Here is a 25,752-nt window from a genome sequence, read left to right as displayed (position 1 = left end):
GTTTTGAGAAGATACTCAGAGAATTTGTGGTTTTCCTAAGTGAAGATGTCAGGTGTTGGAGCCAAAACCACAGTGCCTGTTGTCAGTGCAGTGTTTTGGCAGTTTTGTTCTGACAAGCATCAAACTCCTTCCCTTAGAGAGGTAGCATGAGCCCCGGCAGTTTGGCTCTGTTTACTGTAACTTAGCCTTCACACTAATCTCTTTGAGCTCATGGATACCGAGGAGCTGCAGCCTGGGCATGTTCCTGCACCCAGGTCAAGCCTGGAGGCACACTTAGGTCTGGTGAATAGGCCCCACAGGACGTCTCCTGCCTTGCACTGCATGCTCTGTTCAGCTATCTCAAAGGTGTCCTTGGGGAGCCTTCACAGTCACAGTCCAACAGGTGGACAGTTCTTGAGCCCAGGCCCTTCCCTGTCCGGCAGCACGCAGGTGCCTCTGGGCCATGAAGGTTGGCAGGCAGCAGTAATCCAGGCTACAGGCACCACCCTCCAGAGATGCAGGCGGGTGGGGAAGGGACAGAAAAAGCTGGCTGCCTGGGTCTGCCAGCCGGGGGAGCCAGGAGGCCATCGTGGCTCCCCATTCCTTCATCACCTTGTGCTGGCTGGGTCTGAACCAGCATGCTGCCAGGGCGGCAGCCTGGGCCATGAAAGCAGGCAGGGCAGTCACCACACTTGGCATAGTAGGGCCACTGCTGTGCCAAGTTCCATCTCCCTTGGCTTCAGACCCCATGGTGCCTACCCCAGGGTGTATGAAGTCTGGCTGCTAGTACCCCCAGGTTCATTTTCAGGCCCAAGATAGCAATGAGTCAGGACTGGTTCGCTGTAAGGATGGCTGAATAGCCACAAGTGGAAACTTTAATATAAAGTTTTCATCTCAAGAAAAAGCTATAGAGTGAGAGGGTGGGGCTTGGCTCAGCTCCCTGGTTTCTGGTGTTTGATCCTGGGGTCCAGCAATTCCCATGTGGTGGCTGCACTGCCCCTGTCCTGCAGAAAGGAAGCAAAGATCCTGCTGGATCCCATCTCCTCATCCACAGGCAGAGGAGCAGGGCGGTCTGGAGCACAGCTGGGTGCTGGGGAGTAGAAGGGGAGTAGGGGAAGGAGGCCCTTCTGGTCCTAGCACACCCTACCAGTTGGGTGTGTTGTTAGGATGGTTTCTCCATGGAAAGCAGCAGCACCTGGCCGGTGAGATCTGCCTCACCCGCCTTGCGGTACACCAGCCCCCAGATGGTGGCAGCACAGCCCTCACCTTAATGTTGATGCCATGGGCAGCCAGGTTCTGGCGCAGAGAGTCGCATGCATCCAGCAGGGGGCGTCTCTCCTGTAGCCGCTGCTGCCGGGCCTCCCCAGTGGCCTCAGGTGTGGCCAGCGCAAACTGCCTGACCTTCAGCCGGAAGCGCACCAGCTCGTCCACCGTGCTGTGCAGTGTGGCCATGCTGCTGTCCCCTGAAACACACTGGTTGCACACCACACCTCAGCACAGGCCGGGCCTGCCAGAGCCAGGAGGGCCATATTCTCCCAGGTTCTGGGCTGCAACCTGCCCAGCCCCATGAGAGGGAGGGAGGGCGAGAGAGAGAGGGAAGGGAAAAAGGGGAGAGAGAGAGAGAATGCATGCGCTGCTCCTGGAACTTGAACTCAGGGCCTCAAGGCTGGTACTCTACCAGAGGAGCCACAAATCTACTTCCAGCATTTTGGCGATAGCCTCATGGGCTTTCCTGCCTGGGCTGGCTTTGAACCTCAATTCTCAGATCTCAATCCTCTATCGGACTACAGGTGTGAGCCACCAGCACCCAGCCCAGGCTGTCTTTTCCATCCCGTAAAGCTCATTCTTCCTGGTACCTCATGTGGCTGGGTGAAGCTGGCTGGTGTCAGATATTGACAAGTCTCCATTCTCCTCAGAGCCAAGCTGACAGCACCCTCTGAGAAGCCAGAGGAAGGCTGTATGCAAGCCCTCCCCCCAGATCCAGGCACACCCAAGGCTCAAAGCCATTCTTTTGTCATCTGAGGGGTCTCGAAGCCTCAGCTACAAGCGTGAATGAACACAAACCAAACATTTGGGACAAAATAGGTGCCAATGCCTTGCCCTGCTGTGTGTCAACCCAGTAGTCTGACAATGAGCCCAAACTGCAGTTCCGTCCTGAAGCTGGCAGGGACGAGAGATCGGCATAAACAGGCTCGGCTGCAGGGAAGGTTCTGGCTGAGCTCAGAAGGGTACTGTGTGGCTGAATTAGGCCTCTCGAGAGCCGTGAATTCAAGAAAGCAAGTAAGTGCAAAATGTTCTGAAAGTGGCTCTGGGCCCTCCCCTCTTTAACAGGGTAAATCTGGAGGCTGAAGCAGAGTGAGGTTGGGGAGAAGGGAAAGGGGATTGCACTTGGGCCTCAGAGCCTACAAGGTGATCTCCAGAGGAGCAGCAGGGCAACTGCCCAGGGCAAGCTGTGACCTGGAGCCCAGCAGGGGGTGCGCACAGCAGTGGAGGCCAGGACAGAGGGGATGGGTGGATCCTGCAGAGTCCAGGAGGGACGGGACAGGTAGACTCTGGAGTTAGGGCTGAAGTGTCAGTAGTGTTGCTAGGTTTCAGATGGGTAAAGTGTTGATGTTGACGCTTGTGCGCCTCAGCTCCACACACAGCCACGTTGCCTGCTCACTTGTACTTGATTAGTACATCTGAATACTTTTTTGGTACTGGAAAGAACCAGCCTCCTAAGGCAGGTGCCAGTGACTCAGGCTTGTGATTCTCAGGAGGCTGAAATAAAGAGGATTATAATTCAAAGCCGGCTAGGGCAGAAAAAGTCCATGAGATTCTTTTTTTTTTTTTTGGTCCAGTCATGAGGCCTGAACTCTGGGCCTGGGTGCTGTCCCTCAGCTCTTCAGCTCAAGGCTAGCACTCTACCACTTGAGTCACAGCGCCACTTCCGGCTTTTTTCCTTTTGCTTATGTGGTGCTGAGGAATTGAACCCAGGGCCTCAGGCATGCAAGGCAAGCGCTCTACCACTGAGCCACCTTCCCAGCCCCCCATGAGATTCTTAACACCAATTAACCACCAAAGAGCTGAAAAGTGGAGCTGTGGCTAAACTGGTAGAGCACTGGCCTTGAGAGAAAAAGCTAAGAGACAGTACGCTGGCCCTGAGTTTAAGACAGGATGGCACCAAAAAAGAACCAGCCTCTTGAGAAGTGGCCAGCAGACCTAAGTAACCACAGGAATCCCCAAGGACATCCAGGGGATGATAGAGCACGCCAGGACCCAGCCAGGGGCCAGCAGCCAGTGATCACATGATAGAGGTAGACTAAACCCGCTAGACAGTGGGAGACCAGCTCTGCTGATGCAGGTGCGAGGCCAAAATGGAAGTGGACGACTGGGCCGGTGTCACATGACAAAGGCACTCCCCACTGGGGAGGGAGGGACAGGATCATGGGGGACCCTGGCAGCCTCAACCTAAACACATGGCTAGGTGAGCACTGCGAGGAAGGGGCCGATGGGAGCTGACGGGGCTAGCTGGGCTCTGCCTACGAGGGGTTCATGCAGAATGTCAGTTGATGGGGTGGTGCTAATTTTTTGAGGACGTTCATGTTTTTGGCATGTCAGCGGGACAGGCACCCCATCCCAAGGTGAATGTACTGTAAAGGCAGATCCAGGGGATCCCTGCCGAACTCACCCTGGGGAGGACGCACCTGTCGCTGGCCCAGAGAGATCCCAGCCATCTCAAAAAATTGCTCAACGAAAGAGACGATGGCGCCAAACACCACCGGGCTTCTGGGGCCTCCGGGTTCCTAGAAAAGATCAACATGGAGCAGAGTGGCCGAAGGACCGCGCACATGCAAAGGAGACACCCAGGGCATGGAGAGCACAGTGGCCACTTCTGCTCTGGAGCCGGCCGGCTGAGGCCATGAGTTCCCACCTGCATGGCCAGCCTCACAGGCAAACCACACCATCCCCGTGCCTCAGTTTTACCCATTTGCCATATAGGCCCCAGGGGCCTGTGGGTTAAGCATGGCGCAGGGTACAGTGGTGGAATTCTGGGTCAGAATGAAAAGGAAGCAAGTCCCATGGCAGGCATCAGTGATCAGGCACAGAGGGGCCATGGGAGGTGAGTCTGGGATGGCAGAGGCTTCAGGGAACCTGCACAGGTCAGGCTCTTCACTTAACACCTGAACTGTCCACACTCCCTGCGCTGCATAAGGTGCCCACTGGGACAAGGGGGAGCCTGGTGGTGCAGGACTCGGGTGAAAGCCGGCAGCCCAGAGAAAACTGGGCTATTCCAGAACAATCTTGTTCTGGAAAAATCCTGGAACTGCCCCCCCCCCCCCAAGACTGACAGGTCCTGTTCCAGAACATTCCTGGAGCTACCTTCTGCCAGCACAGTATTCCACCACTGTGTGCATTCCATGTTTACTCCTGGGGGATAGGCCCTCAGTATGCCATGAGGCCCTGTCACGGCCAGCCATGGGAGACTCAGAGCCTGGTTCTCCCCTGGGTGGAACCCTGACCTGCCACGCGTGGGCTGTGAGGACCACACATCCCTCACTACCTTAGTGACCACCCTGAGCTGCCGGTTCCCATGGTGCACAAGGTCCAGGATGGCGTCGACTGCCCGGGATGTGTCGAAGTCATCGGCCAGCGCAGCCTTCACAGCGCTCTTGCTGCTGGTGAGCCTGAGGAAAGATAGTCACTAGGTCAGCAGGGCTCAGCCTGGCACTCCTTCTTAACCCATGCCCACATTCCTAACCATCACCTGTGTCACCATCAGCTCTAAGTTACCCCAATCAGAAATCCGTCCACTGATTACCATGGCAGCTTGGAGACTCAATGGTGCTAAGTGAGATTGCTACGATTACATGCGTCAGACATTGCCCAGTGAGGAAAGAGCTTGGGAAAGCTGGTGGTTTTTTTGCCCCGCAAAAGCTAGAGGCTCAGGAGTCCAGGGTCTCCGCACATGCACAGCCCTTCTCCATCTGATGAGGAAATCACAAAGACCCACGGGAACAGTGTGGACGTTCCCCAGCCCTGGAGGGCAGTCTGTGCGGGACTGGGGAGGAAGAAAGTAGGGTGCCCTGAACTGGCACCATGAGGGCACAGGAAGCAGGGGCGGGCCTGCCTCGGGTGCTGCTTGCTCTCTGCATTCACTCCAGCCTGCTCCCAACAGCTCCCTCTGCTGTTTCTGGGAGGGAACAGTTGCCTCGGGCTGGGCTCCGAGATCCAGGGAACTTCCAGGATCAGCACCTCTGCTATTCCAGACCCAGGGTCCCGAGCTCCCGTTCTGAGGTCACTGAGGAAGAACCCTTGCCAGCTTGTCTGGAAACAGCCCTCCTCACCTGTCCCTCCTTTCTCTCTGACCCTATGGGGACCTGGGGGAGATGAGTGTCTGGGGGCTCTCAAGGCTGAAGGAGACCAACAGGGCTCCGTGGTCACAGCAGTGCTTGGGGCTGAGGCGGCCCCGTGGCTGCGGCCGCGGTGACAGTGGTACACTGCTGGCAGAACAGGAGCTGCTGAGACAGAGCAGAGCCATCAAGGGAAGAGTAGCTGCTGGCAGGCATGGCCCAATGACTTAGTGCAGAGGCTAGCCACTGGTCACAGGTGATCCCAAGCCCAGCCACTGGGGGCCACACTGGGAGGACTGGCAACACCTGTGCCCTCAAATGCCCCTTCCAGACCCTGCGAGCCCAGGCTGCTCCAGCTCAGTTCCTGCACATGGGTAGTGAGTGATCGATCGCATGACCAGCCCATCTTTCCCAGTTAGAGCCCTGCCTGGTAAGCCCTGCAGCGGATTCCCGTCCAGCAGGCGCTTGGCATGCACCCTCCGTGTGCAGTCACAAGGGTGATGCCTCCCACTGAGTACACCAGCACCAGGCCTGGAGCTGAGTAGGAAAGAGATGGAGAGTGAGAGGTGGTGCCTTTCTGGCCCCTCACAGCCTCGCCCTGGCCATCCCGAGCCACACAGCGTGGGGCGTCTCCCTGAGGGACAGGGCAGGGGTCACCATGTGCAGAGGACGTGGTGCCTTTCACTTGCAGCAGCCAAATTACTGCTTCCTGTGGCAGCTTAGCGTTAGCCGCCATGCCCCGCATCCCCACCATGCTGCTACAAGTCTAACCTGTCCACTCAGCTTGGAGCCAGAGGCAGCTGGATGGTCAGATGCCAGTTTTCGCCAGGCATACTGTGAGGCCTGGGAAGGGCAGGTCTAGTCTGGACACTACGTGGCATCTCTGCCAGCAGCAGGGCCAGCAAGGACAATGCCTGGGAGCTGCTGGGCTTCCCAGGAGCCCGTGACCTGCGCCGCCTCTTCCCCAGGAATGGCTCCTGCTGGCAGAGAGCCTTACCTCTCCCACAGCACATCCTCGCTGATTGGGCCGCAAGCCAGCTGCCCCTTCAGGTAGGCGCGTGCGTCCTCCACGAAAGACACCAGCCCCAGCAGCAGGCGCCTGGCTTCCTGCATGGACCCGTTGCTGTAGTCAATGGCTGTGGAGAGAGACACTGCTACGGAGGGGCCATGTGCCAAGCAGAAGCCCACTCAAGGGACCCGAGGGCACTGCGGCCCCAGAGCCGCCCTGAAGCAAGGTCTTTACCCCAAAAGCATGAATGGCCAAGGAAATGTGGTACTTTCTGGCCTAGGACCTTGTTTCAGTGCCAGGCAGATGGAGGGCCCACGGAAGGCCGAAGGGACAGCCAGCTCTGAGTGGCCATCAGGGCGTGGCACCCACAGTGCTGGGTCTTGCCTCTGGACCACTTCCTGAGTCACAAATTACAGCCAGACCCTAAAGGGTGGCCGCAGCCACACCATCCTGGGGACCCCCGTGCATCCCTGCAGTCCTCAGGCTCAATGGGTGAGTGCGTGGGCATGGCTGAGTGGGCAGTGGCCAGGAAGGCCACCCTACCCACTCCACTCACCTGAGCGGTAGCTACTGCGCATACAGAATAGCCGGAAGACATCGGGGGAGAATGTCTGCAGAAAGTCCTAGAAAGGGACAGTGATACGTCACCGCACCAGGCCACATGCTCGAAGCAGGAAGCCCTGTGGGACCCTGCCTGTCCTCAATCTCATGAGCACATGGTCTACTGTTAGATTCCACCATGGACTGTGGGGACGGAGAGGAGCCACTTACCACCCCAAGACTCTGCTGCCCAGCTGCTGGGGAGTCTGGTGCCTCTGGGACACATGTCTCCTGGGGGCACGGATGGAAAGGGGCAAGGCTGGGAGCAGGAGCCACACTCAGCCAGCCCTGCCCAGGGACTGGGCAGGCAGCAGTCACAGGGTGGCACTCAGGTTCTGATGAAGTTGCTCCCTCTTCTAACATCTGTCTCTGCCTTGGCCTCACTGGACCTCTCATCCCTGCAGTGAGCTGTCCACACAGACCCCACACATTACCTTAATGGTGATGTAGTTGTTTAAAGATTTGGACATTTTTTCTTCTGTACCTTTCACATGCAAATGTCCTGAAGAGAAAACAAAAGAATTCCTTCTGAGTTGGGTTAGAGCAAGACCCTTCCGTAATCACAAGGGACAAACACAGGGCTCCAACTTCTGGACCTGTAATCCAGGTCCTGGCCAGAGTCAGCTAAGGGGCCATAAGGCTCATGTCACACCTGGAAAGTCACCTGGGAGACAGGGAAATGTGTCATGCACTGCATACCAAACATGTCACGAGTGGTACCCATGCTGTTCTACTGAACTCATCGATCTAACACTGTGTGGAATTACATGTGCATAAAACCTCACCTGCACCATTCTATGGAGCACAGCACACATGAAATAACCCTGCGTATGGACTTCTACATCACTTGTTAGATATTATGCACAGTGAAAATGTTTATTTTTTTATTTTATTTTGTCGGTCATGGGGCTTGAACTCTGGGCCTGAGCACTGTCCCTCAGCTCTTCAGCTCAAGGCTAGCACTCTACCACTTGAGCTACAGCACCACTTCCAGTTTTCTGGTGGTTTATTGGAGATAAAGAGTTTCATGGCTTTTTCCTGCCTGGGCTGGCTTTGAACCGCGATCCTCAGATCTCAACCTCCTGAATAGCTAGGATTACAGGCATGAGCCACCAGTGCCCAGCAGTGAAAATGTTTAAAAACAGACATATCTGCAGAACAAAAGCCCCCTGCTGTGGTCTGAGGCAGATGTCCTCCAACAAACCCCCATGCTGACATCCTCCCCAAAGTGTGGGGGGGGGGGGGGGGGGGGGGGGGGGACCGGGTAAGCAGGTGGGGTCTCTGACAAGGTGGAGTTCATGAGGGTAGAGCCCAAATGAATGTGATCAGTGCCTTTGTCAGGTCATTTTCTGTTACTACAATAAAGCACCAGAAGCTAGACAGTTTATACTTCAAAGGTATGTTCCTTTGTAAAAGATCCATTCACAGTACAAACGAAGCCAGGCACCAGCAGCTCACACAAGTAATCCTAGCTACTCCAGAGTGTGAAATCAGAGGATGGAGGTTCCAAGCCAGCTGTGCAGGAAAGTCTGTGACACTCTTCTTTCCAATTGGATAGGAGAGGGGAAAAAAGCTGGAAGTACAGCTGTGGCTCAAGTGGGTAGAGTGCAGCCATGAGCCAAAATCTAACAATACACAACACCCAGGCCCTGAGTTCAAGCCCTAGAACTGGCACAGAAAGAGTGAAAATAAATCCTCTGTTAATGGTCTTATTTGAAATAAACATGTATAAAACATCATTGTAAAGCACTTTGCATGCTCTTCATTGCATCCAAAGAAGTTCAGGTCCAGGGCTGGGAAGGTGGCTCAGTGGTAGAGTGCTTGCCTTGCATGAGGCCCTGGGTTCAATTCCTCAGCACCACATAAGCAGAAAAAGCCGGAAGTGGCGCTATGGCTCAAGTGGTAGGGCACTAGCCTTGAGCTGAAGAGCTGAGGGACAGCCCCCAGCCCAGAGTTCAGGCCCCACAACTTACAAAAAAAAGAAATTCAGGTCCAACCACTCAAATTTCAGTCATCTCACAAATACCTGACCCTTGGCCTGCCTAGTCGCTGATATAAGTATGAATTTCCAGGTGAATGTAGCTGTTTCACCAAGGGAGCACAGAGTGGAGTGACCCCGGCAAGTCAAGACTCACCTGAATGCAGGAAGTAATTTCCCCACTGTCTGCTCTGATGGAAGACCTCGCTCTGTGCAATCTCGTTCTCGTGGTGTGGAAAAGCCAAGTCTATCCCACCAGAGTGGATGTCCAGCTGACTTCCAAACACCAGGCTGGCAAGCAAGGTGGGAGGGGTGGATTAGCTCTGTTCTACTCCAGTTCCCCAAGCCCCGCCACTGAGCAACAGGAAACGGATCTCAGTTGTCAGGCCAGTTTCCAGGATATTTGAATCAGATGAAAACTGAAACCTGCTGTAAATCCCACACAGCAGTCCAACCTAGTGAAGACATTTAACTCTGTCCTCCAGATACAACACATAGTTGTAAAGAAAACTTCCTTTCCACAGGTAGAGTTTAAGGGCTTTCCATCCTCAATGAGAGACAGAACTGTGACGTTGTGAGCATTTTTCATCTGGCTTTTGAACACCTATGCTCCAGCTTCATCAATTCTGCATTCCCGGGGCCACCGGACAGAGGTGCCACCTGACACCTTTGAAGGAGGTAGAGAAGGCAGGGCCACAGGCTGCCTTCATGGACCCTGCGGCCCGGGGGACTTGGAGCCAGTGCTACAGGACGGCTTGGCCAGATAGGCAAGGACACACAGGTCATTGTCCAGCTGACTAAGGACACTGCTTGGAGGCACCTCAGTTCCCTGAGACCCATCATTCACTGGTTCAGGCCCTGAACCATGTGCTAGTATGCTAAGATAGCTGGTGGGATGGAGGCACAGCTGTCCCAAGAAGCTACCAGGAAAAGCCACTTCCACTCCCTGGAAGCCAGGCAGAGGCCAGTGCCAAGCTCCCAGCACTGGGCTCTGGGCCTCCCACACTGGGCTCTGTATGAAGCTACTGTGGGCAGTGCCACACACGGGAGCCTTACCTGGCCATGGCAGAGCACTCGATGTGCCAGCCGGGCCTTCCATCCCCCCATGGTGAGGCCCAGAACACCTCCTGGGGCTTCGCTGCCTTCCACAGGGCAAAGTCACTGGCGTGACGTTTGTCTGAATCGATCGCTGGAGGAGGAACGTATTTTTATTCCCTAATTGTGTACAAGAAAGCAATCATTTCAAGGCCGTGAGGACGTGGGCGGGAAGAAGACTTGCTCGCTTTGAGGAGTGCTGGGGAAGATGGTCCGCTGTGTTCCCCCAAACAGATCGTGTTACCACCATCCAGCCACCACCCCCCCGTCTGCTCCCCACGAGTGGACAGCATGCTTCCTGCGCCGCCTGCAGCAGCTTTGGTCCTAACTGCCCAGCGTGGAAGCCACCAAGATGGCCTTCAGCAAGAAGACTAATGGCGAGGCAGAGGCAGAGGCACACCAGCCCAGCCCTTGGGTGCTCTTGGGCATGGGCAGCAGAGAGAGCTGCCCATTTGGGAAGTGTAGGGATCCTTCACGTCCATCCCAGGGGACCACGCGGAGGCAGGCAAGCACCGGAGAAAGATTACAAGGTTTATTAGAGGAGCCATATTTCCCAGGAGAGGAACAGTTGGCAGCCTCCACTATCCAGGTAGCAGGCAGCTCTAGGGGTCAGAAGTGAGGTAGGTGCACGCTCAGGTGGGTCTGGACGGAGAGAGGGAGTGGCCAGCTGTATGGCGGGAACTCCAGGGCTGGGAGGAGCTCAAGTCTGGGTGGAGCTGAGGACCAAAGGTGTGGATAATGCTAACAGGAAGCCAGAGCTGAGGCTGTGGAAAGGCAGCAGCACAGAGGACATGTCGGGATGGGAACCCCATGTGTGCTCCATGTGGAGGATGGGGAAGAGGTGAGATGGGAGCTCTCTCTTCCACTCAACCCACTGTAGTTGAAAACTGTAGCTTCAGAGCCACCTTAGGTGCTGTAACGTCTATATAATGTCTCAGACATCAGTCAGTCACATCTGTAATCCTCCTCAGGAGGCAGAGGTCAGAGGGATTTGGTTCAAGGCTAGCTGGGGCAAAAATAAGCAAGACCCATCTCAACCAACAAGCCAGGTGTGATGGGACACATCTGTTATCCCAGAGATGCAGGAAGATGGAAGGCCAGGTGGGGAAGTTTGCGAATCAGGCAGAGGGCGCATAATGTCACAGATACCTCAGCCTCTCGGTCTCCAGGGATTTGCTTGCTTTTCTTTTGTGGCCCTGAAGCAGTGACCCTTGAACAGCTTTAAATTCGGGTCTATATAAAAATGATTTCTTGGGGCTGGGAAGGTGGCTCAGTGGTCTTGTATGCATGAGGCCCTGGGTTCGATTCCTCAGCACCACATAAGCAAAAAGCCAGAAGTGGCATGTGGCTGAAGTGGTAGAGTGCTAGCCTTGGGCTGAAGAGCTGAGGGACAGCACCCAGGCCCAGAGTTCAGGCCCCACGACCGGACCAAAAACAAACAAACAAACAAACAAAAATTTCTTTGGCAGTACTGGGGTGTGAATTTAATCCCTGGTGTTCGCTAGGCAGGAGCTCTACCACTGGAGCCGCACCACCAGCCCTTTCAGTTTTCCTTTTTTTTTGGCTTTCCTTTTCAAATATGTTTTCTTCACTGATGCTAGAAACCTGGGGGGAATCAGAGAGCAACCGAGGGCAGGGCTCAGGGAGGTGGGAAGAGGCGACATTGCTTGACCATTGACTCCCCAAGTTTCATCTACTCCAAGAAATGAATTAACTCTACTGCGCAGCGATCAGATGGGCAGTGTCACCACCAGCCCCACGTCTGCGCATGTCCTGCTCCAGCTGGGGGTCACACGGGAGGTCAGGACACCGGAGAGCTCAGCACTCACCTGGCTCTGTAGCCGCCCCAGGCACCACGCTCACCAGCTTGCCATATTCGCCCCCCCGGGACCTCAGGTCGAAGTAGACATTGCCTGGCACACAGACAGGAACTCATCATCTCCGCACCTCGTCAAGCCTCAAGCCGACAAACCACTACAGCTTACGTGTGAGGGTGGCGGCCTGCGTGGCACGTTTAAAGCATGACATGGCTGTGGCATGGATGTATGTGGCCATGGCGTGGAGGGGACCTGAAAGCACCAACAGGAGCGCAGCACTCCCTGAGACCACTGTTCTCATGAGAAGAGTTGTGTGGTTCACATTCCCTCAGCTCTTAGGCTTTGTGCTTTTTATTTTAGTGATGCTGGGGTTTGAACTCAGGACCTTGCCCTTACTAGACAGATGCTCTGTTCTGAGCCTTGCATGGTGCTTTTTGCTTGTAGTTACTTTTCAGACAAGATCTCCTGGTTCTGCCTGGGGCCAGTGTGGACACCTTACCCAAGTATCTTCTTTTATTATTGTTGTTGTTATTACTTTAAAGTAGTTGTACAAAGGATTTTCAACTCAGCAATTAACAAGTACAACGTATCTTGACCAATGCCCAGACGTCTCCTGAATGACCTGCGCACCAGATGAAGGATGGATGGCATGGGCACACTGCGTCAGCCTGGACAGCTAAGCCCACTTCCACAGGCAAGTGTGAGGCAGCCAGGCTGGGAAGGAAGTGTAGAGCTGGGCAGCTGGGCTCAGAGGAGGGAGATCCTGCCCAGGAAAGCTGCCCAGGCCACAGACCTGCCCCTGTACCCCAATCTCACCCGCCTGCCACCGTGAGCAGCAGGGACCATCGCTTGGGCCCTGGCACAGGCAGTTTCTCATCTTCATACATTTGTAACTTTCAGTCTTCAAGTTCACTTTTTTTTTTTTTGGGGGGGGGAGGGTCCACTGTGGGGCCTGAACTCTGGGCCTGGGCACTGTCCCTCAGCTCTTCAGCTTAAGGCTAGTACTCTACCACTTGAGCCACGGTGCCACTTCCAGCTTTTTTTTTTTTCTGCTTACGTGGTGCTGAGGAATCGAACCCAGGGCCTGGAGCATGCAAGGCAAGCGCTCTACCACTGAGCCACCTTCCCAGCCCTTCAAGTTCACTTTTTACAAATGGCTTCTGGTACACACTTGGGCTAGCTACCCTTATTGGAAGCCCTGATCTTGAAAACAGGATTTCCTGTGGCCAAGAAAGTTTCTTGCCCTGCAGACACAAGTGCACATGAGCCCCGCACTGTATGCCTGGGGCTCAGGACACAGGGGAGGGATAGAGGGGAGCAGGCTGAGCTGCCTGGAAAACAGAGCCAGGTGACCAGACATCAGCCTGCCCCCATAGGCCCCCCATCTCCTTGTTGGCTGTCAGTGGAGGAGACACTCGGCCCCCATCCATGTAAACATACTGTGAAAACAGAACTGGCCTCAGACAGAAGAAACGTCTTCTGCATTTCCCTGTCATCTCTGTCGCTGCTGGTTGCAGTCTGCTGAACAAATTGTTTTCACCAACAGTTCAAAGATCAAATTACAGCCAAGCTTTTGTGGAATTGTCAAAGTCCAAATTACTGGGAGTAGATGAATGTATGTGTTGAATTAATTATGTTTATGCCGTCAGTAAAGTTTTATAATAACACAAGGAAATGAGACAATAAGGAAAGATGCTCTGTCTGCCATCTATGCCCAGAAAGGGCCCCTTGCCCAAGGAATCAAGGAGAAGCGGCAATTCCCCAAGCAAGCTCCTGTGCAGGGCCTCGGCTCCCCTTCACTGTGGGCCTCATGGACAGTGGCCACAGCAGGCCTTTCTACCTCACTGCTGACCTGCGGCAAGCACTCTGATCCTGCCCCACCATGCCCTAGGCTGGGGCCTTAATAGATTATTCAGCAAAAGAGCTTTACAGCCTGAGGATTTACGGTCTAGATGGAGACAGTAAAATAGGAGTGCTTGCCGGGGTGCCACAGGTACAGCAGATGACAGCACTGAGGAAGAAATTTGTGTGCACTATGGGAAAGACCACAGAGCATGCTTTTGGTGAGCATCCAGAGAGGGGTACAGAGGTGGGGAGGCTGAGCCTCATGTGACCACAGGAGCAGCCAGTCTTATACTGCAGGACTAAGGCCAGTCTTATACTGCAGGACTAAGGCCAGTCTTATGCTGCAGGACTAAGGCCAGTCTTATGCTGCAGGACGAGGGCATCGTGCAAACTGGTGTCTCATGAAAAAGTTCCCAAGGAGCTGGTGGCTTGTGGTTCACACCTGTAATTCTAAATACTAAGGAGGCTCAGATCTGAGGAAAACAAACCTGTGAGACTCTCATCTTCAATCAACCAGCAAAAAGCAGAAAGAGGAGGCACAGTTAAGTGACAGAAGACCAGCTGAAGCAAAAAAAAAAAAGCCAAGCAAGAGTGCAATGTCCTGAATTTGCATGCATACACACACACACACACACACACACACACACACACGTGCACGCGCACCAAAGTCACTAAGCAGGGAGCAAGGGAGACTAGACTGGTGGGGTAAAGTGTGCTAGTGAGTGAGCTCAAGTGGAAGAGCACTAAACTAGAAAGAGTTATGGGTTTAATCCCTAGTAGAGTCAAAATGAATAAATGAGAACTAAAAAGTACAGTGAGCCCCTTGACTCCATGGCCACATGGAAGGGACAGACCTTTCCGGGAAGGACATGGTTATAGCTGACCACAGCTCTAGGCTCCTTTAATTTACATGCAAGCAAGTTAGTGCTGAAAGGCAGCTAACTTCTGGGGAGCACTAATATGAACACCCTAGGGTTAAGCGCTAACAGGAAGGGAGAGGTCATCAGAGGCCTTGCCTTTGGCACTGTAGCTTAAGTAGTAGAGCGCTTGCCTTGAGCTGAAGAGCTGACGGACAGTGCTCAGGCCCAGAGTTCAAGCCCCATGACCGACCAAAAAAAAAAAAAAATTCTAAATGATGCCAGGCGCTGGTGGCTCATGCGTCATCCTAGCTACTCAGGAGGCTGAGGATCGTGGTTCAAAGCCAGCCCAGGCAGAAAAGTCTGTGAGACTCTGATCTCCAATAAACAACTAGAAAACCAGAAGTGGCGCTGTGGTTCAAGTGGTGGAGCACTCCCCTTAAGCTGAAGAGCTGAGGGACAGTGCCCAGGCCCAGAGTTCAAGCCCCACAACCGACAAAAATAAATAAAATAAGTAAAATAAATAAGTAGCTCAGGCCTGAAATATTAACTCCTCAGGTAGATGAGATCTGAGGATCCCAATTCAAAACTAGCCCAGGCAGGAAAGTCTGTGGGACTCTGATCTTCAATTGACTATCAAAAAGCCAGAAGTGGAGCTGTGGCTCAAGTGGAAAAGCTAAGACTAGCACTCAGGCTCTGGGGTTCAAGCCCCAGTAGAAGTTAAAAAAAAAAAGGAAAAAAATCAACTCATAAACAAAGTTGAAAGCAGGCAATGAACACCTGGACACATGCTGCCCAGACTCCACGGGGACCATGCCCAGCTCTCGGGCGCACATGTCCCCTGCCACTGGGGAAGCCTGTACCAAAAAGAACAGGCGCAAGGGTTTTCCTGACAGACTCAGTGCTGCGAGGAAACCCGGGAGATTGTCATTGCAGGAACCTATCCACAGACTGTGAAACGTCAGCAAGTTTCAACAACAGATATTTCCAGTTTCTCAAAATCCCAGTGCCATCACAAATGGCCAGTTTTTACAACATAAACACTACCTTTGGCTGTGGAGTAAGCGTGCCCACGTGCAAGGATCCCTTCGATGAAAGTGATTATCTGAGGGATATTCTCAGTCACCTTCAGGTACACGGTGGGTGGCAGCACCTGGAAGAGAATGAGTATGGCCAGGCTCTGAGCCAAAGTGTGCAGACCCGCCCCGGCAGGCCGCTGCCATCTTGAGCTGCACCTCCATGACGGCCTTAAGTGATGCTGGTCGGCTCTCGGCAGTCTCCCAGTGTGCCAAGGGCAGTCTGAGCAGTCTGTGAAGCTGGACCAAGTGGACTCTCTATTAGCTGGAGTAAGCCAGATCGCACACTGCCACCCTAGATCTGCGTCTCTCTAGTCAGCACTGGTGGCAGGTGCTCAGACTCTAGGACTGGGTTGTTCTGGAGCACTCAAGTCAGCACCTATACCCTCCCTGGTTCCCGCATGCTTTCCTCCCAGGAGGGAGAGTCAATGTGCCTTACCTTCAGGGCAGCCATGTCTTGCTTGAAATCTTCCTCGTAGATGCTGGCGAGAGCAGCAGGTGTCATGTTCATCTGCAGAGGGGTTGGATGGGTATGTTAGCAGACTAGGGAATGCCCAGTACTGCCCAGGAGCAAACCCACTCCTGCAGGCTGTCCTTGTGGCTGGGGTGGCAACCACCTGCTGGGGCTGAGCCTCAGTGTGGCTCCACCCTGCCCAGACCATCAGTCATAGATAATAAACTAGTGATGACTAGTAAGGCCATGATTCCTACTGTGGACTGCAAAGCTACCCCACCCCGTGTTTCTAAACCAAAATCATCAGGCTAGTCTACGAGACAAGAAGTAAGTTCCTACCTCTGAGCCCCTCAAGAGGAAAAGATAAAGGTCAAAATTATATTAAAGAGGGAATCTTGCCAGGTGCCAGTGACTCACACCTGTAATCCTAACCACTCAGGAGGCTGTGCCTTCAGGATCATGGTTCAAAGCCAGACAGATTTGAAAGATGTTTAGCTCTAATTAAGTAGTAGCAACGTGGATATGGAGGTGGAGGCCCAAGTGGTAGAGTACCAGCCTTAAGTGGAAAGGCCAAGCAAGAGCATGAGGTCCTGAGCGCAAACCCTCAATAATGGCTTTTCATTTTTGTTGGTTCTGAGACTTTACCTTAGGGCCTGGGTGCTGTCACTGAGCTTTTACACTCAAGGCTAGTGTTCTATCACTCTAAGCCACAGCGTCGCTTCCAGTTTTCTAGAGATAAGAGTCTCTCAGACTTTCCTGCCTGGGACTTGGCTTTGAACCTCAATCCTCCAATCTCAGCGCCTGAATAACCAGGATTATAGGCATGAGCCACCACTGCCCAGGTTCTCTCTTGAGTGAGCTGGGACATCTCATAAAAGATCTACAGTTCTCCATATCCATTTTTATACTGAGTTGTACATCTTATTATAGAAACTACTTCTATAGTCAAGAAATTAGCTTTTTTTCTTTTGAAATAGGATCTCACTGCATTGCTGACTTTGAACTTAAGATCCTTCTGCCTCAACCTCCTGGGGTGCTGGCTCACCAGCATGTGTCACACCATGCCTAGCAGAAATTAATCATCTAGCCCTGATAGAAATTTCCATTCATTTTTCAGATTTTCAACAGTATGGTTGCTCATAGCACACAGAATATTGTTTATGTTTGCAGTCTTTCTGAACCTCTTCCCTCGAATGGGTCCTGGACTTGGAAACAAACTGGGACACCCCTTTCTCAGAACATGAGACTGTAGGGAAAGTCATGGGCTTGCTTCTAGTAACCGCTTCCTCCCTCTGACACAGCTCTTCAGCACCCTCCCATTTGGAGGTGGACGATGCATGACACGGCTTTGTGTTTGTCTTTCTCCAGATGGCGACCCAACTGTCACACAATCCCTCTTTCTCCCCCACTGATTTGAAATGCCATCTTCTATCATAAAATAAATTCAAACCAGTTAGTGTATTGAATTCTAGAGTTTCCCAGAAAAAACAGGTTCACTGTTTGTCTGTGTTCAGTACAACAGTGTTTAATGGCAGTAGTTGGAGGCAGGCAGATGACAGGCTCTGGGGGAACAGGAGGCGGGAGGGGGGGAGGGGGAAAGAAAGGGACAAAGCACACTGTGGGGTGAGGGCAGCGTGTCCATGTCTACAGGGAGCATCCATTTGAACACTGTCACACTGTCCCCTGGGACTAATACGTGCAACTACGTCAGGTCAGTCCCACACCCACAGCTGTGGTTAGACAACTTCTGGTAGTGTTTGAACTGCTAGGGCTATGCCCTCCTTCTGTGCCAGGGTAGTCCCTTCTAGAAGCCAGATGTTAAATCCAGTTCCTAAGCAGCTGTCATCCCACATCCTGGGACAGAGCTGCCTTTTGTTCCCTAACACAAGCCACGTGAGCCTGAGCCACAGGGGCTCCAGTCCTTGCAGTACAAGCAACCACGTCAAGTGAGCCTCCCCTCTTCTTCCTAGGGAGCCCCAGGGGACTGACCCTCAACCCTCAGACTCAGCCTCCAGCCTTTCTGGAACATTTCTTATTGTCAGAAAGCCAGGGATTACAGGACAGTGACCACAAGAATGATTTGGGGGCTGGGAAGGTGGCTCAGTGGTAGAGCGCTTGTCTTGCATGCTCAAGGCCCTGGGTTCGATTCTTCAGCACCACATAAGCAAACAGAAAAAAGCCGGAAGTGGTGCTGTGGCTCAAGTGGTAGAGCGCTAGCCTTGAGCTGAAGAGCTGAGGGACAGCACCCAGGCCCAGAGTTCAGGCCCCACGACCGGACCCAAAAAAAAAAAAAAAAGAATGATTTGGACCTGAGTCACTCAGTGGGAATCACCAGGATGATTTAACATAAAGTGTTGTGCCATGCAGATGTACCTGTTTACCCTGCTGTGAATTTTTACCCCGACAAAGGATAAAATTAGACCAAAAATTAAAGTCAAGGAAGAAATTCAGAAAACTATAATGATGTCATTGTCAACATTTAAAAACAAATGTCTTGAAAGATTATCAAGCAAAACTTAAAAGGGTGTGTTGGAAGCAGGCCATGCGTCCACTGAAGGAGAAGGAGTACACACTTCAGTGTGGTCCACTCTTCAGTGTGGTCCACTCACATGCACTGTGCTACTCGGCCTGTGGAGAAAACACTGACCCCGCTCTAGCATGGAGGACTCTGGAGGCCTAAGGTGATCATGTCTAGTGAACTACACCAGTCACAAAAGGAAAACGCCAGGTAACTCATTTGGAGACTGGCAGGCAGTAGGGAGGGCAGGGAGCTGGTGTTAATACTTCCAGATCTGCACCATGAAAAGGTTCTGGAGATCCTGGCGGTGCTTGACCAGAGACACACTCCTCCATGTCCCTGAGCTCCTCTCAGGACTAACAAATGAGCTGGGCGCCAGTGGTGGCTCATGCCTGTAATCCTAGCTACTCAGGAGGCTGAGATCTGAGGATTACAGTTCAAAGCCAGCCCAAGCAGGAAAGTCCATGAGATTCTTTTTTTTTTTTTTTTTCAGTCATGGGGCTTGAACTCTGGGCCTGGGCGCTGTCCCTCAGCTCTGCAGCTCAAAGCGAGCGCTCTACCACTTGAGCTACAGCGCCACTTCCGGTTTTCTGGTGGTTTATTGGAGATAGGAGTCTCACAGTCTCTCCTGCCCGGGCTGGCTTTGAACCGAGATCCTCAGATCTCAGCCTCCTGAGTAGGTAGGATTACAGGCGTGAGCCACCAGCGCCCGGCTGTCCATGAGACTCTTATCTCCAATTAACTACCAGAAAACCAGAAGTGGCTGTGGCTGAAGTGGTAACATGCTCTCTTTCAGCTGACAATGCCCAGGCCCAGAGTTCAAGCCTCACAACTTACCAAAAAAAAAAGTTTTAAAAAAGTTTCTGTTTTAACTTTAGAAAAGGCTTTTATTAAAGACTAGCCTTTTTTTTTTCTAAGAACTGAAAAACACATCCTTTTATAACTATGGTTTCAGATAAAAGGCATATTAAAAGACACTATCTTGAAGAAAAAAGGAAAGCTAGAATAGTCTCCCACTTATGCCTGGGGATCCCCTGTGAGACCCCAGGTGATACCTCAAACCACGGACAGTACTGACCCTGTGCACAAATTCAAACAAATTCAGCATAGACTGTCAGCAATAACTGGTAAAAAAAAAAAAAAAATACAACAGTTGGCTGGGGCCTGGCTCACCTGCATAGTATGTGCAAGCCCTGAGTTTAATAGCACCACAAAATTAAAAGCCAGGAATATTGGAGCGCCCTCTGGAGGTGGTAAGCTATACAGTGTCAGTTCAAGGCCAACCTTGAATGACAAGAAATCCAGCACCACCATGGCAGAGCCACACCTGCAGAGGCCCTGCCTGGAGGAGCCAGGAATCAGAAGTCTGGGTCTAAGGTCCTGCCCACAAGGTCAGTGTGATCTACAGACCTACAACCCTGGACACTCACTGCCAAATGAGGAAATGTGCCACAAAGGGAAAGGCCTGCTGTCTCAGGACTGTCAAGGACTTGACACAACCAACAAGTGACAGCCCAGGCATCCTTGTAGGCTGAGGGACAGTCCAGAGGGGGTCCTGGACCAGAAGAGAAGGGAGGTGTCATGGGATGGGCCAACACCGGGACAGGGCCTGTTTCTGAGAGGGACATGTGGTGGCAAACAAGCTGGTCCCCTGTCTGGAAGATTCACAGTGGGCTGGGCATCAGGTTGGTACAGGCCTATGCTGATGCAAAAGGGAGAAGATCTTTGCTAAGGAAATCCAGGCAAAGGGAGGCAGGGATCCTCTGAACTCTGCTTCCCATTACTCTGCAGAAGATTTAATTTTTAAAGAAATTAGCTAGGCGTTCACTGGTGACTCTCAACTACTCAGGAAGCTGAGATCTGAAGACCACAGTTCAAAGGCAGCCCACAGGAAAGTCTATGAGACTGTGATCTCCAATTGATCATCAAAAAGCCGGAAATTGAGCCATGGCTCAAGTGGTAAAGCCTTGAGCAAAAGAGCCAGGGGGTACCAGCCAAGCCCTGAGTTCAAGCCCCAGGACACGGACACACACATACACATACACGCACATACACACACACACACACTCAAACACATTTAAAGCCAGGCATGGTGGTGCACACTTGTACTGGTATGAGGGAGAGTTACTCCCTGCAGGGGGACTGGAACTGGATTAAACTGACCATAGTTCCAAAGAGAACTTCCTTTCCTAATAACTGGGTCCTGCATGGATGACAGAATGTGAGTGCTTTTTTTTTTTTTGTACAATACAGTTTAAGAATGAACAGCTGTCATTCATCCACCAAGTTAGTGAGAAGCGTCCACCTTCCACACTTACCTCACTGGCTCGTCGGATGATCTTATCGTCCACATCTGTGATGCCCATCACCATGACCACGTTGCATCCAAACACCTCCGTCAGGATCCTTCGGATGATGTCAAATCTGACATAGGAGCTGAAAGAAAGTTACATTTCTCTGGTGTACGAGCCTTGAAAAAGCTCCCTCTACTTTAATACATTGCTCACTCTTGCAGTACAATGACCAGATTGTTCAACAGGAGCTAGCAAGGCTGGCCTTCCACTGATGGGATGCTTCTGTGGCCCACTCAGGTATGAAAGAACTGCAACCAATTTCAGCACAGAAAATAAGTACTTTTAATTTTGAACTGGTAAAGAGGCTCATATCTATTTAAACATCAAAAAATTCACTTGTGCCAGTTGCTGGTGGCTCACATCTGTCATCCTAGCTAGTTCTGACCAAGAAAGTCAATGAGACTCTTAAATTAACCACCAAAGTGCTGAAAGTAAAGCCATGGCTCAAGTAGGAGAGCACTACTCTTGAGCAAAAAAGCTCAAGGACAGCACCCAGGCCCTGAATTCAAGCCCAAGAATAGAAGCAAACAACCACAAATCAGGACAAATACAACCCTGCAAGCTGCATCAGGCCATTCCTGAACATTGAAGTCCAGCTTCTTTACGTGCTATGCTGAGGTAAGTCAGACTTACAAAACCAAAAAGTACAACATCCATTTCAAATCTCAGGAATGTGGTTTCTTATGGAAGCAGCCCTGAAGCCCCAGGTCAGTTATTTCATGTCCACTTTTACTATGCCCATGGCTTCTCTAAGTATGAGTTCACAAGATAATTTTCCTCCAGAGAATAAAAGACAAATCATGCTTATCATATGCAAGAACTGGGCTCAACACTCAGCACTGAAAAAACAAACTCTAGTTGGTCATGTTATCACACACTTTAGCTACCCCTTTCCCCAACTCTATACACACTCCAAACACAGTTGAGGCCAAACCTTGGTCTTAGTGACAAAACTCTTCCAGAAACTCCCTGCCCAGGTGTTTAACCTCGGGAGTCTGTCTGGGCCAAGTCCTGGGAACCTCAGGGCTGTTGTGCAGAATCTCACTCCAGTGGCACAGATTCCAAAACCACAGGTCATGGCAGTTAGGTCATGGCAGTTGTTCTCATCTCTAGGGCCTGCTCTAGTCTAGAGCCGGGAAAGACTGCAAAAATGAGATGTCCAAGAACACTCTATCCATACCTAGATTAAATGAAATCAGGTGAGGTGGTGTGCCTGACTAGAGGCACAGGCCACAAGCTAGGCCATAACCACACCCACATTCAGGTTGTAAACGCCTTCACAGGAATGCGTGCCCTGCAGGTAAAAGGACGGCTGAAGTCAGAAACCTAAGCAAGAGGAGCCAAAGACCTAAGCCTCCCAAGCACATGACATCAGCCAGGCTTTCTGCCCTCAATGTGTTTTCCCAAATGAAGTGCTCACTGGCGTGGCTGCTAAGATTCCTCCCACCACCAGGAGTATCACTAAGGTACTTCCATACCATCTCCATCTCTGCAAGACAAAAGCCAGGCTGGCTTTGCCCACACTCACTTGTGTGTAACATTCACACCCATGTGCCACACAACACCACCTAAAACATCCATGAAGATCTAGAAAGCTGGACTTTTTTTTGGGGGGGGGTGCAGAGGGGGTCATGGACTCGAACTTAGGGCCTGGGCGCTGTCCCTAAGGTCTTTCAATCAAGGCAAGTGGTCTACTTTGAGCCACAGTGCCACTTCTGGGTTTCTGATCTCCAATTAATAGAGACTTTCCTGCCTGGGCTGACTTTGAACCTCAATCCTCAGATCTCAGCCTCCTGAGTAACTAGGATGACAAGTGTGAGCCACCGGCACCAGGCTGAAAATTTGTGCTGAAAGTTATCACCCTTGGACTGGGAAGGTGGCTCAGTGGTAGAGCGCTTGCCTTGCATGCATGAGGCCCTGGGTTCGATTCCTCAGCACCACATAAATAGAAAAAGCCAGAAGTGGTGCTGTGACTCAAGTGGTAGAGTGCCAGCTTTGAGCTGAAGAGCTCAGGGACAGTGCCCAGGCCCAGAGTTCAGTCCCCATGACCACCACCAACAACAACAAAAAGGTTATCACCCTTGTCTCGAAGATGGAGAAGCCAGGACCCAAGGAATTAAGCAATCTCCTATCAGTTGGGTTCCAGCTCCCTACACAGCCTCCTGACTTCCTCCCGGCACAGGGCCTCCCAGGGTGTCCTGGCCTGCAATGCAGGTGAAGAGGCCTATGGAAACAGCAGGGCTGGGGTCATCCTTCCGTCCACTTGTTTCACTGCCTGCAAAGTGGTAACAAGTGGATAAAAACATTCAAGCCCGGGTGCCGGTGGCTCACTCCTGTCACCCTGGACGTGAGACTTACCAGGCGTGGCCCAGGTGTGCATGGTCGTACACAGTCGGTCCGCAGCTGTACCTGGAACGAAGATGAGATCCAGCGTGAGGACGGAGGGGCCTGACATGCTCGGCCACGAGGACCGCAGTCCTCCGGGAGCGCGCAGGACGCCTCCACCCCGCGTCCGTGCCTCACGCGTGACCCCGACCCGCGGGCCGGAGCACCGCTCCCAGGCTGCCTGAGGAACCCGGAGCCCCGCCCCACGCACCAGGAGACGGCGTCCGCGCGGGCCACCACCAGCGGGTCCTTCCTGCCGGTGAGACTGTTGTACACCTGCACGCCGGTGTCGTGGCCCGTCGGCCGCAGCCAGGCGCCCCCGCGCCCGACGCTCGACAGCCTGCCGCGCCCGAGTTCCAGCGCGGCTCGGAACAGCGGAGTGCTCAGGCGGGGACAGCGGGTCCGCAGCATGACTGCGGCCCGCGGTGGGACGCGAGAGGTCCGGCGCGCAGCCGCAGTGTGAATCCCGACGCCCCGGAGGCCACGCCCACCTGGGGCGACGTCTCGGGCGGGCAGTCGGAGAGCAGCCCCGCCCTCGCAAGACCACACCCACCCAGGCTACGCCCAGCACAAGCCCCGCCACCGCTCTGGCCGCGCCCCCGAGGGCTGCGGGCTCCCGGAAGCGGCGGAGGGAGGAGGTTCCGCGGGCAGGGTGGGGGCGGGCGGAAGGGCGGGAGGCCCGCGGCGGGCTGGAGGGGCCGCGGCGCGCGCCGGCCGCTCCGGAAGCGCAGGAAGAGGCGGGGCCGCGTCGCTCCTTCTCCTTATTTGCGCAGGTCGCCTAGGTGTCCTTGGGCTCTCGGCCCGCGCGGGTCCTTTTCCTCCCGGCTCCCTGTCTCGAACCCCGGCTCGCTCGCCCAGTAGTTACACCCCAACACGAATCGTGTTGCACCCCAAGATGTCTGCACGGCGACACACCACCAGCTAACACGCACCCCAGCAGAGCCCCTGTCCCCTACACACGCACGTGACACCGAATGCCTGCACCCCAGAATGTCAGGTTTGCACAACATGCACTAAGCATGTCTGCGTTGCAATCGTGTGCGTGCCCAGATGCACAGCACGTGTAAATCTTAATATGCACGTGTTGCACACGCAGCAGGTCTGCCTAACTGAGCACTAAGCACCGGTACCCTGGGGGGGGGGGAGTCCTCCAGATGGAAGACCAACCGGAGGAGACGGGTCATTCATCATTTCATCAAGTGCGTGTGGCAGAAAACGAAGATTAAACCATCATCCATCTCGAGGACTAAAACATGATGAGTTGTTTCCAAATGAGCTCCACAAATTCGCCCCCCTCCCGCCTTCTTGAAAAAAAAAAAAAAACACCACCCTTTGCTTTTGCAGTCCAAAACATCACAGAGGTTCTGAGGTTCCTTTTTTAGTTGTTCTCTTGAAAGGCAAATGATTAAGATAAACAAGCATGTTCCTAGAGTACTTTTTTTCTGAAGGTTTTGGATTCTAGTTCTGCGGTTCTGTTAAACTATGTTCTAATGTACAAGGCCACAGCACTGAACCTGTTGTTCCTCCACAGACGACCCCTGTCTAGTACCTACCCATACCTCCTAGCTCCCTTAAATCCTCCAGCAGGACCTCCTGTTTCCCCTCCAGTGCTATTCTGTGCTTGATGGTAATTGCTAAGTGGCGTGTGTGTGTGTGTGTGTGTGTGTGAGAGAGAGAGAGAGAGAGAGAGAGAGACATTGACACAGGACAGTCCTGGGGTCTGAACGCAGAGCCCAGCCACTGAGCACTGGCTATTTTGTTTTGTTTTCTCAAGGATTGTACTCTGCCACTTTGAGCCACAGCTCCACGTCCAGTTTTTGCAGTGGTCTTTTATATTTACTGTAGTCTATTTCCTTCCCTTGGTAAATTCTTTTTTTTTTTTTTGGTTGTGGAGCTTGAACTCTGGGCCTGGGCGTTGTCCTTCTGCTCTTCAGCTTAAGGCTAGCGCTCTACTACTTGAGCCACAGTGCAACTTTGGTTTTCTGGTGGCTTAGTGGAGATAAGAATCTCACAGCCAGCTCAGCCTGGCTTTGAACCATGATTCTCAGATCTCAACTTCCTGAGTGTAAGGTCTGTTTCTGCATGGTAAGCAGACTCTATCCTTCTCCCAGCAAAGACTCCACTCAGTACCTGTATTACCTAGGCAACTGGCACACCTGGAAGAGGTCACCTCTGCATCTGCTGAGGTCACATCTGGATTTGGTGTGGCTACACCTCTCCCCGCCCCTACCCTAGATAAGGCCTAGCTCAGGGCCAGCGGCCCCCTTTCCCATGTTGAAGTGCTAACATGGCCTGGTGCCAGCCAGAACAATGAATAAACCTACCCCTTACCTGAATACCACGTGTGTGGTGTTGTTCTTATTCGGTCACCCCTTTAAAACCTAACACTGAGTAGATAGGATTACAGGCATGAGCCAGTAACACCAGGCCTTGATAAATTCTTTTGAATTCC

At 52.8% G+C, this 25,752-nt stretch overlaps 1 protein-coding gene across 1 annotated transcript; it reads right to left on the bottom strand.

The window, feature by feature from the left end:
• Positions 1 to 820: 820 nt before the first annotated feature.
• Cars2 (cysteinyl-tRNA synthetase 2, mitochondrial (putative)) lies at positions 821 to 23,711 on the bottom strand. The gene is made up of 15 exons (XM_013022940.1): positions 23,512 to 23,711; positions 23,274 to 23,324; positions 20,880 to 20,997; positions 16,029 to 16,100; positions 15,561 to 15,666; positions 11,824 to 11,907; positions 9,956 to 10,088; positions 9,057 to 9,190; positions 7,356 to 7,423; positions 6,878 to 6,944; positions 6,310 to 6,448; positions 4,523 to 4,646; positions 3,666 to 3,764; positions 1,246 to 1,452; positions 821 to 983 (listed from the first exon to the last, which is right to left on the bottom strand). Exons 1-15 carry the CDS (start codon positions 23,709 to 23,711, stop codon positions 912 to 914), a joined length of 1,674 nt encoding a protein of 557 aa, XP_012878394.1. The 3' UTR covers positions 821 to 911.
• Between the last annotated feature and the right edge of the window lie 2,041 nt (positions 23,712 to 25,752).

Source organism: Dipodomys ordii, unplaced genomic scaffold (genome assembly GCF_000151885.1).
Source record: "Dipodomys ordii isolate 6190 unplaced genomic scaffold, Dord_2.0 Scaffold64, whole genome shotgun sequence".
In the NCBI taxonomy this organism is placed as follows: Eukaryota; Metazoa; Chordata; class Mammalia; order Rodentia; family Heteromyidae; genus Dipodomys; species Dipodomys ordii.
This window is presented reverse-complemented; position numbering and strand designations above follow the sequence as displayed.

Excerpts from the sequence above, each read along its gene's own strand:
- Cars2 (XM_013022940.1), bottom strand. The coding sequence starts at position 23,711 with ATGCTGCGGACCCGCTGTCCCCGCCTGAGCACTCCGCTGTTCCGAGCC. Across the intron at positions 20,998-23,273 it reads GCACACCTGGGCCACGCCTG|CTCCTATGTCAGATTTGACA; the intron begins GTAAGTCTCACG and ends ACTTTCTTTCAG. Across the intron at positions 1,453-3,665 it reads TCTCTCTGGGCCAGCGACAG|TGTGTTTCAGGGGACAGCAG; the intron begins GTGCGTCCTCCC and ends GTGTGCAACCAG.